Source organism: Diabrotica undecimpunctata, chromosome 7 (assembly GCF_040954645.1).
Source record: "Diabrotica undecimpunctata isolate CICGRU chromosome 7, icDiaUnde3, whole genome shotgun sequence".
Taxonomy (NCBI): Eukaryota; Metazoa; Arthropoda; class Insecta; order Coleoptera; family Chrysomelidae; genus Diabrotica; species Diabrotica undecimpunctata.
The window spans coordinates 95493887-95511954 of NC_092809.1; the positions used below are offsets into that span (position 1 = coordinate 95493887).

Here is an 18068-nt window from a genome sequence, read left to right on the forward strand (position 1 = left end):
TCTTACCTTTTTGCCATAATTTTGTTTGTTTTTAATATAAACACGTTCATTAACTTTATACAAGGTATGACCATTGTTGATTAAAATCGATGAATACTTACTATTATGGCAAGAAGGTTTCAACACATTAAATCTAGTTCTAGGACGAACTTTAAAAATACTTTTGCTTGGAGCCCTGTAGCCGTTGAAGTAGTTGGTCTATAAGAAAATAAAAAGTTTTAAATTTTCTGAATAACTAATTGTTTATTAGTTATTAGTTATTTAGAACTAGATTTAATATGTTGAAACCTTCTTGCCATAATAGTAAGGACTCATTGATTTCAATTAACAATGGTCACACCTTCTAACTTGACTTTCTGTAAGTTATATTGACAACGCTATCTCATAAGCTCTTTCAAAGGAAATATCATCTTCTGCTAGGAGTTTACGTTTTATTGTGACTGATCGTACATCACATACAAGTTTGTCTCTAACAGATTCTTTCAAACATTGACTAAATTTACAATATTGAGCCACACTTTATAGTTTTGGCACAAAACTTTTAATGCGACTTTTGATTTGTGTTGTAAAATTTATACCTTTCAGCGATAACTAACCGCTTTGGACTATAATGTTCAGTCAGAACTCTTTTAACTCCTCAAATATTTTAAGACACTGTAAACTTCTCCACCAATTAGAGAAATTAATAATGGACTTCCTTGCCTTCTTCCACTAAATTACGTAGAAACAATTGCTCAAATCTCCCTAAATAAGATGTGACATCACTTTTAGCAAGATCGAATTGTTCAATGGCCCCAGTTAACGACATTTTTCAACTTTTACGTGAATTCTTTCTGTGACTCGTCGCCAAATATGTTGCGTATTTAATGAAGCACAGACTGTCAAAACATAACTATTTATTTACTTATAAAACGGTTACATATAATTCAATTACTCATAGCAGCGTGGACATGCGGAGCTGCTCATCGATATACGACATCGAGTTAGAATCTATGGAGAAGCTATGAGCATATTAACGTGTGTATTAAAAACGGCGTAGGTAGGCGTGGCTAACGATGATACCAATATGGCGGTGGTATCATGGCCGGACTCAACAATATTAAAACTACTATAAAAATACGACTAGTTATTCAGAAGATTTAATCATAATCTAAAAAAGTGCAATACATTTTTAATAAACTATGATTTATTTATCCCGCGGTAAACACTAAAAACACGATATATTATACATAAAGATAAATTAATACAGTCAAATACTATTAATTTATTCTCTGAAGTACGGGCCATTACTTTGTTTACATATTTGTATACTAACCTGTAGAACGTTATTCCTGAAGATTTTTTATTAACATTGCTTCTGCTATTGCAACTACGTTGAGAACAAGAAACCATTATTATGCTCTATCACAATATATTATTACAGTTTCTATAAAAGTATTATAAAACTAAAAATATTCGAAAAACAACAAACGTAAACAGACATATACGATCTGTCAAAAGTTTCAAAACAATCTTAACAATATGGCCGAAGTGAGGTCGTTTTTAGTCACGTGATGCCCTCTCCATAGATTCTAACTCGATGATATACGATATAACATAACCTCACTCAAGCCTGTCTAATTTTTCCGAAGTGTCTACTGTTCCGATGCAGGATTAATATATAAAACCTACAACATTCTAAACGTTGGTCGAGATCATCTTCATTTATCTTATGAACAAGTTTCATTTTGTAAGGATGCAATTTATTACTTTTTAAAATAGCACGGAATGAAAATATACTAATTTCTTGAGCTTGGCAATTCTACAAAGACTAAATATGTACAAACTGCAGTGATGCTTACGGACTGCTTCAACCCTAAATGTTTATAAAAAAAACTAACCATATTTTCAATGCAATAAATAAGGAGTAAAAACATTTTTTTAGGTTTTGTTTTAAATTATAGTGATAAAATATAAGTCTTCAAGAGAATGCGCTTTAGAGTAGGGATCTGGTATTTTTTTTTTTTTCAAAAAGTTATAGCCTTTAACTTCTTTCATCTCGGGATAAACAAATTATCATATCTAAGCAATATTAGGGAAAAACATTGCAGTTAAAAATTTTTTTGACAATTTATCCTTACAAGGTTATCATATTTACTTTTAAAAATTAACAAGTGAATCTGTAATTTTATGTAACTCAAAAATATTTTCAGGTGTGATTTAAAAAAGCGACTAAAAATTGCCCAACCTCTACATCTTCCCCCAAGACCTGACGGAAAAAAGTTTAGAGCCTTTATCTACGACATCACACAAAATATAAAGTTCAAAAGGACTGTGGCCTTTATGGTTCTAATAAACAGTGCACTTTTGAGTGTTACGGTAAGATATTGCTGCTTTTATTTAATTATAATACTAATTAATCGATTTTGCCATTTACAAGTGTTTTACAGGACATAATTTTATTTAATTTTATTTAGTTTTATTTGATTTTATTTAATTTTATTTAATTTGATTTAATTTTATTTAATTTTTATTTCATTTTATTTATTTTATTTAATTTTATTTAATTTTATTTAATTTTATTTAATTTTATTTAATTTTATTTAATTTTATTTAATTTTATTTATTTTTATTTTATTTTATTTAATTTCCTTTAATTTTATTTAATTTACTTTAATTTTATTTAATTTCCTTTAATTTTATTTAATTTTATTTAATTTTACCTAATTTTATTTTATTTTTATTTAATTTTATTTAATTTTATTTAATTTGAACCAATTTTAAAAATATAGTTTTCTAATAGTTTTACTATATTCTCCGAAATCTTTTGCTTTTATTAATGTTTGATACTTTTTTGATTTTAGTGGAATAAAGAAAACGCCCATACTGAAATATTAGCCACAATTGACATTATTTGCACACTCGTTTTCGTGATTGAAGTTGTTATGAAGAATATAGCTTTTACTCCTAGAGGCTATTTACAGTCAAGAAGAAACCGATACGACCTATTTGTTACTGTCGTAGGAGTTATTTGGATGTTCTTCCATTGCATGTTCAGGGTAGATATATTTCTGGTTAACTTTAACGAAAGTACAAACTAAATATAGCCGCAAATGTTAACCATGGAACAAAATATTTCGGTTTGGCAGTATTGGGATGTTTTTATAATGCATAATGTTGTATGCTTCAAATATAAAGTGAGAAAGCTTTTAAATTTTGATTGTATTATTTAATGAATTCTCCAATTTTTAATTTATATAAAACAATAACGAGTAAATATTTGCCTCTTTCGAGATTTATTGCAAACATCTGCTGCAATCTGACAACAGGTGGTTTGACGATTGCCAAATCTATCCACTAATCTATCAAAGGGCAATTTACAACAAAAATAATTAACTGCAATTAATCTCCAAAGAAAAAAATATTTACTCGTTCTTATTTTATATAAATTAAAAATTGCAGAATTCATAACATAATATCATCAAAATGTACTTTTCTAAAGCTTTCGCTCTTTATATTTGAATCATACAACATAATACATTAAAAAAACACGCCAACATCGCCAAGCCGAAATATTTTTTTGCATGATTGACATTTGAGGCTATACTCAGCTTGTATTTTCGTTAAAGTTAACCATATTTCTTTGTAAAATTGTAGTAAACTGCAAGTATATCCCAAAAGAGTTCTAAAATAATTGAGATTACGTTGGAAATGTCGTACAATAAGCTGTGATGCACTAAATAACCAGCGCAAATTCTCATTTTCGTGTAGGTAATGGATTTCCTAAAGAGCTGTGAGTCATATCGACGTAGAACACAAGTTTACGTCTGAAATAAGTTGTATTAATCATGCTTAAAGCACAGAATAAATAACAATCAGAATGCCCACTTTCAGATACCGCCTTTGAAGTTTGTCAGCACGTGATCCCCATATTTTAAACGGAGACATAGACTCGAATTGAGAAATTTTTGACAAGCTACTACAGAACTGTAATTTAAATTTTTAGATTTTAATAATTTAGTACATTTGAAATAATTTAATCTATTCTTCAACTAAAAGTACGAATAAAATAGTGCATATTATGTCTACAGTTGCCGTAAATAAATTAAACCGGGTTCATTTTTCTATGCACACCAGATAAAATGTCACTGAACAGCACTGGTTCCGTTTAAAACATGGCTGATTCCGTCTGCGCGAACGAGATGCGCGTATTTATTTTTTCAAGCAGAGTGGGCATCCTGATTGTTTATTATTCTGTGCTTAAAGTTTCAGCCGTTAAATTTCATTCTTTGGCAGTTCCTCATTCAGGTTATTTCTACTCCAAATCTTTTAATAGTGCAGTAAAATTTGTTTTTTTTTAATTAATTATTATAGTTTTTAGTTTTAATTGTTATTTAGTGACTTTTATAAACAATATTTTTAAAATATTTTGTGCAGTGAAATAATTATATATTAAATTATATTATATTATATTAAATGATAAAAAAAGAAAACTTTATTAATATTGCTACAAAATGAAGGATATTGGTAATAGACAATGCCTGTTATCATAATGTACTCCTAGAACCCATTCCAAATTTTTTCTGGAGGAAAGATGCATTGTTGAAGTGAGTTGCTGAAAGAAATATTTTTCATCCGGTAGAAGCAACAAAGGCTAAATTATTTACAATTAATAAAAATGCACATTGTTCATATTTTGGGACATACTTGTAGTGTTTAATACGAATTATTATAATATTAAAAGCTTAATTCTCCACAGTAGAAATATTTACTACATTCAAATTTATTTTTCAGAATGACTTAACATACTTCATAGGTTTCATGGTAGTAATTCTTCGGTTCTTCACTATAACCGGTAAACATGCCACGCTCAAAATGTTAATGCTAACAGTTGGTGTGTCTGTATGTAAAAGCTTTTTCATCATATTTGGAATGTTTTTACTCGTGTTTTTCTACGCATTAGCTGGAACCATCATTTTCGGAACTGTAAAGTATGGTGAAGGCATTGGAAGGTACGTCATAGGAAATACATGATTTCAGTTGGGTTTAGGGTGATTTCCAATTTATACGTTATATAAATTTTTAGGAGAGCAAATTTTGAGTCTCCTGTAACAGGCGTTGCTATGCTATTTAGAATCGTAACAGGAGAAGATTGGAATAAAATTATGCACGATTGTATGATTCAACCACCATTTTGTACTCCAGCTGACAATTACTGGCAAACAGATTGCGGAAATTTCTATGGTTCATTAATTTACTTCTGTACTTTTTATGTTATCATCACATATATCGTGTTGAATCTACTAGTGGGTGAGTCCTTGTTTGCATATATTTGTTTTTTATAAGGCATTATTTAGTATTGTATTGTCTTGTTAACAGCCTAGTAGATAGAAAAGTTACTTCAGACACATAATCTTAAATGTCACATCATGCGTCAAATGCCACCTAAATATCACATAAATGTCACGTCATGAGTCACGTAAAATACCCATCGAGTTAGAATCTATAGAGAAGCTATAAGCATATCAACGTGTATATTAAAAACGGCATCAGAAGGTGTGGTTAACGATCATACCAATATGGCGGTGGGATCAGGGCCGGGCTCAATAATATTAAAACTACTATACAATTATGATTAGATATTCAGAAGATTTAAACATAATCTAAAAAAGTGCAATACATTTTTAATAAACTATGATTTATTCAATCAAAATTAAAGGGGTTGCCATTGGGTAGCTATTAAAAAATCATGAGGTACACTAAATCCACTAACTGTGCGAGTATAAAAAATGTAGAAAACAAATTAATTAAAACGTAGAAATACAATATGCACATTGATTAAAAGTGTAGCGTAATAAATGCCACTATTAGACTGTGGAGAAGTGTGCTTAATGGAAGATGGAAAATGCTCTGATCATTGGCAACACGGTTACACAAATAAGGGTAGTGTGGTATGAGCTTCAGTCTGGTAGAGGTGTCTTTTTCGGGGTTCGACAGAGCTAGACTACAAGAGATTCGCGAGTGAGGTAAATACAAGTAAGAGAGAAAACTTTTGTTCACCACACTATTTTTGAAGGAACAGGGAAACCTAGTTAATACTAGAATGGATAGAAAAGTAGATAAAAGCGATAACGTGAAAGAAATAAAGTGACGAGAACGGAAAGAAAATAAGACAAAAAAATACAAGAAAGATGCATAGGGTCCCTAGACGGGAACAAAAAGAGTAGGGAAGTAAAATTGTATTAGTTCGTAGGTAACAATTTTCGCAAGAGATTAAATAAATGCGTCGCGTTTATTAAGCAAATATATTTAGTGTTTTTGACTCAACAATGTGAATATTTTTGAGTGACACGCGGAAGCTTTGTCTAATATTTTTAGTATTCAAGTCTTGGTGCACTGCTATAGGTATGTGCCAATGCCAGCATACGCATGTTTCATATATTGTGAAAATACTTTTGATTAAGTCGAACCTGATAACATAAATATTCTTTAACAAGTTAGTCTGTATGATGGCAATCTGAAGATAATTGCCAACTTCAAATTTTAAATTACACCCAAGAAGGCTTTATACATGGAAAGCACCCGGTCATACCCCAGGGAAAATCATAAAAAACCAAATTGATTTTATCAAAATAAACAAAAGGTTTAGAAATTCCATCACCTCAACAAAAACATATTTAGGCGCAGATGTCCTTTCAGATCATAGTCTATTGGTTGCAAATATCAACATACGCCTCAAAACAATTCATAAGAAAATGAGGTCCAAGATAGATATAAGACTACTACAAGAAAATGACTTCCAGAAAAAAGTAAAAACAGATATTAATAAGAATTTTGCGAAAATAGTTGAAGACACTACTAGAGAGATAAAAGAACAGTGGAACGAAATGAAGACATCTATTACCACAATTTCGCATGAATATCTAAGATCAAAAAGAGAAAAGAAGCAAGAATGGATGACAGATAAAATATTGCAGATGATGGAAGAGCAAAGAAAATTAAAAAGTAGAAATGACAAGAATACAAAAAGTTACATAAGACTATACTAAAGGAGATAAAAGGAGCAAAAGAAGCATGGCTGACGGAGAAATGTACGGAAGTTGAAACACTACAACGCAAACATGACGATTTCCATATGTACAAAAAAAATTAAAGAGGTACAGAACACCAGAAAACAACGCAATACAGGCATAGTTGGAGACATTGAAGGCCAGATTTTGACTACAATTGAAGATAAATTACAAAGATGGAAAGAATATATGCAAGAATTATTCGAAGATGCAGCACGAAGTCCGATTGAAATAAACAATCCCTACGGCCCAGAAATAACAAACGAAGAAGTAACTATGGCCATTAAGTAGATTAAAGATGGGAAATCACCAGGACCTGATGAGGTGCATGGTGAAATTTTAAAGCTATTAGAGGCACACCAAATCACAGCTCTTACGAAGCTATTCAACAACATCTACGAGACTGGTTATTTACCAAAAGACTGGCTACTATTAATATTCATTCCATTTCCTAAAAAAGCCAACTCTAGAAAATGTGAAGAACATAGATTAATTAGTTTGATGAGCCATATACTTAAAGTACTCCTTACTATCATTCACTCGCGCATATACACCAAATTAGAGGAACACCTGAGGGAAATTCAATTTGGATTAAGAGCAGGACTCAGAATGAGGGAAGCACTTTTTAATTTGCGAGTTCTAATACAGAGAGCCAGGGATGTCAACTGCGATGTGTATGCATATTTCATTTATATCTAGAAGGCATTTGATAAAGTACTACATGGAAAACTAATCGATATCCTAAAAACATCAGGACTCGATGGTAAGGATATAAGAGTGATCTCAAACTTATATCTCCAACAAAAAGCAACGGTACGATTAGAAAATGAACTGTCCGAGATCTTCACATTTGAAAAAGGAGTTATACAGGGTTGCATATTGTCACCGGCATAATTTAACATATACTCTGAAAACATCTTTAGAGAGGCCTTGGACGAATCAGAAGATGAGATTGCTGTAAATGGCCAACTTATAAACAATATTAGATATGCAGACAATACAGTGTTGCTGGCAGATAGTGCGCAGGGGCTCCAAAGGATGATGTATAGCGTTATAGAAACATGTAACAAATACGGACTAAAACTTAATTGCAAGAAGACAAAAATAATGATCATTAGTAAAAACGCCAACATAAACGCCTAAATTACAATAGGCGATACACCGTTAGAAAGAGTGGAAAAAATATGCTATTTGGGCTGCAATATTAAGGATACTTGGCATCACAGCTACGAAATAAAAACTCTTATTGAAAAAGCCAGAAGCTCTTTTAACAGCCTTATGAAGATTATCTGCAACCTATCTTTAAGTATCAATTTAGGTATAAAAATTCTTAGATGTTAAGTCTTTAGTGTCCTCCTCTATGGAGTAGAAAGCTGGAGCCTTACAGAAGATGCCATAAAACGATTAGAGGCATTTGAAATATGGTGGTACCAACGTATGTTGAGGGTCTCATATATACACCATACAAGTAATATAACTATTCTCCAGAGGCTAAGAAAAGACAAATAAATTATCAACACCGTAAAGAACAGAAAATTGGCTTACTTCGGCCACATCATGCGTAATAATAAATACAGACTTTTACAGTTGATTCTACAAGGCAAGATTGAGGGTAAGAGAGGCCCTGGATGTAGAAGTATATCCTGGCTGGCTAATTTTAGGAAGTGGACTGGTCTAACGTCAACTGATTTATTTCGAGCTGCTGTGAATAGAATAAGATGGGTCAATGTGGTCGCCAACATCTCTAGAAGATAGGCACATTTAGAAGAAGAAGAACATTGGCTTCAGATAATCCAAATAAGAAATAAAACGACCAGCTATCTGAAGAAGTCTATATCAGGAGAAGTTGTCTTCATTGTTGAATATTCTCCCATCGTTATTTTGTATATATAGTAATAGATTAACAAAAAATGGACTGTAAAGTTGTGATAGTGTTTTGAACAAAATGGTATAAGAATTATCATCATCATCATCAACCTGTAGGCGTTCACCGCTGGACATAGGTCTCCCGTAGCTCTTTCCATATGTCTCTGTCTTGTACGGCTTGTATCAAGTTACTGCTAATACGGTTCAGGTCGTGAGTTCATCTTGTTGCTTGGTATTCTCTACTCCATAGTGCTTCTTGTCTTGGCTTTCACTCAACAATACGGGATATAAATGACAATAGAAAGAGGGTGAATCTGATGTTTATGACATTAGCTCTAAAAAGTGTTCCCTCAAGCTAAAAGTTGACGTAGCTCGGCATTTCTTTGAAATATGTGGCATTTCCGAAATATTGAGGGCAGGTCCTTTTCAAATTAATACAATGCATATATATTCGCCATCTTTTTAAAATTTACACCACAGTGTGACTAAAAAATAGGTCTTCTCGCAAACCAAGCAGAAATCGTATCCACTTTTATCGTATACAATTTTATAATTTCGTGTTTAAAGTTGGCAAACTCGTGTAAAATTAAATTAGTTATGTCTTAAATTAAATTAGTTATATTTTCTCCTACAGCTATTATCATGGAGAACTTCTCACTGTTTTACTCTAACGAAGAAGATGCACTTTTATCATATGCGGATATTCGAAACTTTCAAAATACTTGGAATGTTGTTGACATTCACCAGAGGGGCGTAATACCAGTGCGTAGGGTAAGTTATATTTAAATGATTTTATTGCTTTTATTTTTTAACAAAGTGTATTAAGACAATTATTTCTATTTTTAAAATAAAACATATTTTTAATGTCCAGAAGCTCCCTTTATTTAGAATATGTTTCGTTCAACAATAGCGCTTTATTTATTAATAAATATGGGGGTCTGTAAATTCGAATCGAACGTCAGTGATTGTTACAGTTAAAAGCCTCTACAAAAATATATTAGTTCCCACCTCTACACATCGGTTCTTTATGTAAAAAAAAACGGAATGTGATTTCCTACAGACTACTATAGTAGAAACCCTCAATTCAGAAGAGTGATATCATAGTTTAAACGCGGAATATCCTCAAATTTAAATGTACACAGCGGCCCTCGAAAACTGCCTGTTTTCTCGATTGCAATTTGCGTTTCCTCATAAGAAATTACAGAATATATAAAGTAGTATATTTATTTGTGCTTCTCTATAGAAAAACTGACCAGGAGTTGTCGTACAGTGTAGCCAAATCTTGTTCACAAGTAGTAATTATGGTCATACAAAACCTGTATTCTTCCACGCAGCGATTATTACCGTCATAAAAATACAAAAAAACATGATTTTTTCAATAGTAAAAATTAAGCACAAAATTGTAATGAAATAAATTTTATTTATATGTTCCGTTTCGTTACATATTTAAATTTATAAAATAAAAATCGATATTTTAAAACATTATTTTTCAATCGTTTGGCAATGTTGGAATTAGCGAGGAAATTCCGTTTTACAATTCGGACGCAGACATGCCATAAAAAACTAGTTTTTATTATTTTTTCGCCGGAGGAATGGTTCTTTTACATGGGCGTTTCTATGGGTAATGTATTTTGTGAATATATTTTATGTGATAAGTTGGTAAACTTATTGTTGTCAATACTGTTTTAACAATAATGTATTGTAGTATTGATAAAACGTGTTATTGATAATAAGAGTGTTATAGTTTGTCGTTTTTTAGTAAATTTTTAGTTATATTCTTATACAGAATTGTTGAAATTATTGTATATATAGTATATACACAGATTATTGAAATACAATGGACGAAAAACCGAATTGTTCCAAGAGAAGACAGCTAAATGTTAGCCAAGCGATCGACATTTGTAGCAGTTTAACAAAAGTATCCGTTAGCTGTATTTATCGTGTACTTAAAAATACATCGGAAAATAAAAAGCAAGAAAAAGGTAAAACTAGAGGTAGGAAAAGCATTGTTTTCGATGACGAGACAAGGAATATTATACGTCGAAAAATTCATTCATTTTATTTTCGAAGTGAAATTCCAACACTGAAAAAAATTTCTCAAGAGCTCAAAAACAATGACTCTTTACCCAAGATATCTCATAGGGTCTTAATCAGAACCATGCGCGAAATGAACTTTCGATATGTAAAACGCAACAAAAAAAGTATGCTATTACAAAAAAATGAAATTATTCTGTGGAGAAGAAAATATTTAGAAGAAATACGAAAAATTCGCAGCACTGGATGCAAAATATATTATTTGGATGAAACCTGGATTAACGAATGTCATACAGTTGGAAAAGTTTGGTAACATTTAAATGTCAAAAGTAAACGCGAAGCATTTATAGAAGGCTGGTCTAAAGGATTAAAAGCTCCATCAGGAAAGGGACGGCGTTTAATTATCACCCATATAGGAAGTGATACAGGGTTCTTTGATGATGGTTTGCTTCAATTTAAGTAAAAAAAAACAGGTGATTATCATAAACAAATGACTTCCGAAGTATTTGAGCGCTGGTTTAAGAGAATCTTACCAAAATTGGAATCTGGGTCTGTGGTTGTTATGGACAATGCGCCATATCATAGCCGCAGACTAGAGCAATTACCGACGACGGCATGGCGGAAAGGGAGAATTCAAGAATGGCTTACAGAAAAGGGGATTGCATACGAAGAATCAATGCTCAAAATTCAACTACTTGACATTGTACGGTTAAGGAAAAGTGAATATCTTAAATATGTTGTGGATGAAACTGCAAAAGATTATGGTGTCAAAGTTCTACGTCTACCACCTTATCATTGCGAACTTAATCCCATTGAACTTATCTGGGCGCAAGTGAAAAAGGAAAAGTAGCACGCAATAACAAAACGCTCAAATTAAACGAAGTTAAGGAACTTTTGATTCAAGCAGTCCTCCATGTAACTCCAGAGAAATGGGCTAAATGTATAGGCCACATAATTAAAGAAGAATATACTATGTGGGAACTTGACACTCATGTCAAAGTTTTACTAGAGCCAATTATAATTACACCAGGTGAAGATAATGACAGCGATAGCAGCACTGCATCTTCAGATTTAGACAGCGAATAATATTTTCTAATAGTTTAGTAAGCATCAGCATAAAAAAACCAAAAACAAAAAAAAAACGAGAAGAACATAGTAAGTGTGTATAGTGTTTGTGTTTAAATAGAATAGTACAATGTTTTGTTACATCCAAAATTATTTTTATTTTGTTTTTATAGAATTTTATTTTATTTTATAGGATTTTATTTTGTTTTGTTTTATACTGTTTAAGTGTTTTGTTTATTTTATTTAATGGGACAGTATGGCTCTTGGCGAACACCCATTTAAAAAGTGACGCGCCACAAGACATACCTCTCGGGTGGTGGGGAAACTGTCTTAAAATTTGTTTTAAAAAAATTTCATTGTGTAACTCTTTAAGGACGGGTCACGTCAAAAGACGTTTTAGCGTAACTTCCGCGACAGCCTGGTGGCATCAGTAAGCTTTCTGCAAAATAACTTGTTTTTTATAGCTTTTTGTTTGTGTCATTCTGTATTTTTAGGAGACTGTATGGAATAAGCCACAAAATATTTATTTATAGGTTTAATTTACTGATTTTTCGATCTCTATATAAAGACATCGTTTTCAAATATACAAGTGATAGTAATATTTATTTTTCTATGGCTTTTTGCTTGCCGTTCTGTATATTTAGAAATAATGGTGGGAATAAGTAACAATATATTTAATTGAAATGTTTAATTTACTGTCGTTTCTTTGTCTATATAAAGAGATCGTTTTCAAATATACAAATGATAGCAATATTTATTTTTCTGTGGCTTTTTGCTTGTGGCATTCCGTATTTTTAGGGAGAATGTTGGAAATAAGCCACAATACATCTATTTACATGTTTATTTTACTGACGTTTCGATCTCTAGTACAGAGACCGTTTTTAAAGTTAAGAAAAAAAAAAGAAAATAATATAAGAATATATAAATATATAATAATAAACAAATAAAATAAATATAACTATAATTTATATCTTTGAAAACGGTCTTTGGATATAGAGATGGAAACTTCAGTAAAAACCTGCAGATAAATATATTGTGGCCTATTTTGAACAATAATATTTAAACAATATAATATAATTAACGTTGAAATAAAAGTGAGTGTACGCCACTGGATTTTCATACGTCTTTCCCCACTTCTACGCCTTCAAACGATGACTCACTCTCCCAAATAGTGAAATTAGAGTTTTTAAGAACGGATTTTCTGTTTTCTATTGGCTGTTGTTTAAAACAGTCGAACATCGGGTGTGTAGAATATCCACGTACAAGGCAATTATGATTTTTTCTATACTGGTAAAATTATCCGTTTTAGTTAGTTTTCTAAATCCTAAAACAATATTTTCTTTCAGGGTTTTCTTTCTTTTCTATTTATGGTCTTTTCGTCCTTCACATAAGTAAATGGGTTTATTTTTGGATGCATCCAATTTCTTCTACATTCTTCTCACTATAAACGGTTTATGTTATACGATTCTGAAAATCTACTGGTTTTCTTACATCATACGTAAGTTTATAAGACCACGTTCCGGTTGAAACAGGCACAGCATAGTATGCCATAGTTAAATAATATGTATATATAATATATAATAATAAAGTATATACAAGCTACAGATAGTATGCTGTGTTACAGGCTATAGGATTACTACTCTTTCTGTAAAAAAAACGATGTGTAGAGGTGGGAATACCTAAATCTTCTTTTCTATAGTAGACGCCACAGTTAAAATGCAGTGCATGTAAGATAGACAATGTATTTCTTACGGGAGAACGGCCGACCACGTTGCCGGTTTGCTCCGACAGACGCATCAGGACCGGATTTAAGAATCATAGCACTAGAATATACGCGCACACAACAATTACCTACGGTTGTATAAAAGACTATCATTATTGTTTCAACTAAAGCATGATTCAATCAACGATGTATAAATAAGAGAGTTACATTGTCGAACTAAACAATAACATTAAGAAAAATACTATAAAAAAAGTAAAGTATATCAAAAACTCATTGTCGATAGCTTATCTATATTTATCAATGTTTAATAGCTTTCTTTGTAAACACATTCTTTAAGAAATAAAGATCATTAGGAGAAGCGAATCAGTTTTAATCCCCATTGTCCACGCAAAGCAAACATGTCTCTTTGTCGATTTGGGTACTGGTCATTAGACTAAAAACTTGTTGGCAAAAACTATGAATGAAAGTATCTACATCATGGAGCCGTTGCCAGTATCTGTCGTGAATTTCAAACAAGGTATGACTTTTTCAAACAAAATGCAAGGAAAACGTGTGGTGTTAAATGTATTGAACTATCATCTGAACTTAAAAAATGGTGACAGCTTGACTATTACTGTGGAAAAGTTTCGAAAATGTGCGGTGTGAGTATTCGCAAAATTTATGACATCCGCCAAGAGACCCAGGAAGGCGAACTGAAACCGGTATAAAAAAGGAAGAAAAACAGTTTTCAGTCCAATTCACGTGAGAATATTTACGATGAGGGAGTCCAATGGAAATACATATAACCATGTTTCCATGGCTACATAAAAAATTGTCGATGATTTTTTTTTGAAAACATACCACCAACCGTCGACAGCATAATGAATAGAGTGAAGGATGATGAGGACCTACCAGCTGTTTCAAAAACCACATTTCGTAGGCTACTAAATGACATGGGTTTTATATATGGTCAAAGAGCTCGATATTCGATAATGATGAAAAAAAAAGATATCATATCCTGTAGACACAAGAACCTCAGACAAATAAAAACATTGAGGAAGAAGGATAATCTAAACCTTGTTTATATCGATGAGTCTTGGACTAACGTCGGTGCTTCAGTCAAGAAGGAATGAAGGGACACAACGATCAAGAATCCAAGAGATGCCTTCATAAAAGGGCTCTCTATTGGATTGAAAGCTTCAACACAAAGAGGTCATCGGTTTGTTCTTCATGCTGGAAGCGAAACTGGTTTTGTGGCATGGACCGAATTAATTTTCTTGTCCAAGAAGGGAACCACTGATTCTTCTTCTTCGCGTGCCATATCAGAATTATCCGACGTTGGCGATCACCATTGCGAAGACTTCTCGATCTTCTGCAATATATTTGATATCTGTGTCCATTCACGAATGTTTTTTAACCAACAAACTTGTTTTCTTCTTACACCTCTACGGCCCTCTATTTTGCCTTTAAGGATCAGTTGTAATATTATTTTATATCGACTTCCCCTTACTAGATGTCCCAGATAAGACATTTTTCGATGTTTAACAGTCTTTAGCAGTTCTCTATCTTTGTTGACGCTCCTTAGTACTTCTTCATTAGTTTTCCTTGCTGTAAAAGGTATCTTTAGCATTCGTCTATGAACCCACATTTCCAATGCTTCAATTTTGTTCATGATCGATACTTTTAGCGTTCACACTTCTGCACTATACAAAAGTACGAACCAAACATAGCACTTAACCATTCTTTGTCTTAGTTCTAAATTGAGATAATTATTGCAAAGAAATGACTTCATTTTCATAAAAATAGTTTTAGTGATTGCTATTCTACGTTTTATTTCTATGTCTGGATCTAGTTGGTCCGTTATCACAGTTCCCAAATATGTCATTTTGTGAACTTTCTCAACTTGGACTGCGTTTAATTGAAGCTTTGCATCGGGATGTGGGTCACGACTAAACAATAAAAATTTAGTTTTGTTTGAGTTTATTTTAATGCCCATTTCCTCTCCTACCTCGTGAATATGATCAAGTAGAATTTGGAGACCTTCAATATTATCTGACACAATTACTGTATCGTCTGCATATCTAATCACATTAAGTAGTTCCCCGTTGATTTTTATTCCATATGGTTGTCTCTTAAGTGCCTTTTTAAATAACTGGTCCGAGTAAACATTGAAACAATGTTGGTGACAAAATTCAACCTTGTCTGACTCCTCGTTGTATGGACATTTCATCGATGTAGTTATCTCCAATTTTTACGATAGCAGTTTGATTCCAGTACAATTTTTTAATGACACGAATATCCTTGTCATCTATTCCGATATTTTTCAGTATTTGCATTAATTTTACATGCTGTACTTTATCGAATGCCTTTTCGAAGTCCACGAAACATGCAAAAATCTTCTTCGCATTTGCGTCTAATTCTGTTGTGAAGTATTCTTATCAAAATTTTGATAAGTGTGGCTCATTAGGGTAATTAATCGATATTCTGAGCATTTTCTCGCATTGTGTTTTTTAGGTATTGCGACAAAGATGGATTTGAGCCAATCTGTGAGAATCACTCTATTAGTTTCAGCAACTCAGTTGGTGTATCATCTGGACCACAACCGCTGATTACCACGACGAAATGGACGACGATCGGTATAAAGAATGGTTTGAGAAGACGTTAATTCCAAACTTGCCGAAAGACCAAGAAAACTTTGTCATTTTGGGTAACGCGTCATACCACTCCCGCAAATTTGATTTCCCGAAAAAATTGTGGACCAAAAGGCAAATCAAGGATTGGCTAATCGATAAGAACATTTTCTTCGAGGAAGATTGTCTAAAAAGTGAATTACTGGATACTGCGGATACATTTAGAGACGAGTACGACAAGTACAAAATTGAGACAATTGCGGAAAAATATGGCGTTAAGATTTTGAAACTGTTGCCTTACCATTGCGAGCTGAACGCGATTGAGATGGTGTGGAGTCAAGTAAAGAGGTATGTGGCTTAAACAACGTCGATTTTTAAGAAAAAGCGGTTGATAAAAGAAGCTTACCAACGCGTATCTAAAGAGCAGTGGCATAATTATGTGAACCACGTCAAGAAAGTAGAAGAAAAATGTTTGCGGTAGACAATTTGCAGGAAGGTATTGAACCGGTGATAATTAATATAGGATATAATTCAGAGGATGAGGACGATTTAGATATGAATTGCGATTAGTATTAATTAACGAGAAATATCTCAGATTTAATGCTCATTTGTTTTTTTAGTACTGTACGTACAGTACATTTCAGTTATGATCTTCTTGTGTGTTTTATGTATATATATTTATCGTGTCGTATATGGTAAACTACTTGCATTTTTTTTGTATATATGTATATAAGTATTTACGAAGTATTAGATATTTTATGTATACAGGCATTTTTTATAGAATTAATTTGTTTTTCTTTTGTTTATCCTCTTATTTAACTCAGTTAAATTAATGAGTAAAGATTTTTAAAATGAAACGCGTACGGTCCTGATTTCTCGGTCTATCGCCAAACTTAGTACCGACCGGCATCGCTGTGCACCGTAACGTAAGACCAACACTGCATTCTAACTGTGGCTTCTACTATAGGAAGCATAATTTTATCGTAGATTTCTCTATTATTCTATTAACATTCGTTAGGATTCATTTTTTTAATGTATTTTTGAAATAGTAAGATCAGCTGGTTGTGTATTATAAATTATCTAAAAACTTGTATTTTAGGTAAAATTTATTTTAAGACTGTTAAAAGGACGTTTAGAAGTGGACCCTCAAAAAGACAGGTTGTTATTTAAGCACATGTGTTATGAACTGGAAAGACTCCATAACGGAGAAGATGTTACTTTTCACGACGTCATAAAGTAAGTGTGTATTGAATAGTTACTAAAATGAATAAACATGCAATCATAGAAGTACAAAATACCTCTAATAAACAAGCATGCATAGTAATAAACTCAGCCTCGGGAGGCACACAAGCCCAAAATTCAAACATCCACGTCTTCGGATAGGAAAGGTTGGCATCTGATGTGAGTATCCTAATAACTTAGGATATACACTAGTTATAGCACGTTCAGTTGAATACAATTCGTTCTGTTATATGATATTTTTAGGCAAACCGAACTACTAATGTGGGCATCGTTTGTTGCCTAAAGTGTAGAGACGATCATTATCATCATCATGTCGTGGTATTATTAATACGTGTGCATTTAATGTATTTTAAAGTAAAAAATAATAAAAAGCCTGTTGTAGAGTTTAATAATATTCGTAATATTAAAAAACTACGTTTGAACGTTTAACATGATTTAATTTGACCTACATTTGACATCTTTAAAGAATATAACATATAT

The 18068-nt window shown here is 32.2% G+C and overlaps 1 protein-coding gene across 5 annotated transcripts in view; it reads left to right on the plus strand.

Annotated features, from left to right (window-relative positions):
* The window catches only part of na (sodium leak channel non-selective protein na), a 99998-nt gene that overhangs the window by 69388 nt on the left and 12542 nt on the right, over positions 1-18068 (plus strand). For all 5 annotated transcript variants that reach the window (XM_072537786.1, XM_072537787.1, XM_072537788.1 and 2 more), the window contains 6 exons: positions 2193-2358; positions 2844-3038; positions 4774-4991; positions 5066-5289; positions 9550-9686; positions 17446-17582. In XM_072537786.1, the coding sequence (XP_072393887.1) occupies positions 2193-2358; positions 2844-3038; positions 4774-4991; positions 5066-5289; positions 9550-9686; positions 17446-17582 (1077 nt within the window). The remainder of the gene's footprint in view (positions 1-2192; positions 2359-2843; positions 3039-4773; positions 4992-5065; positions 5290-9549; positions 9687-17445; positions 17583-18068) is intronic.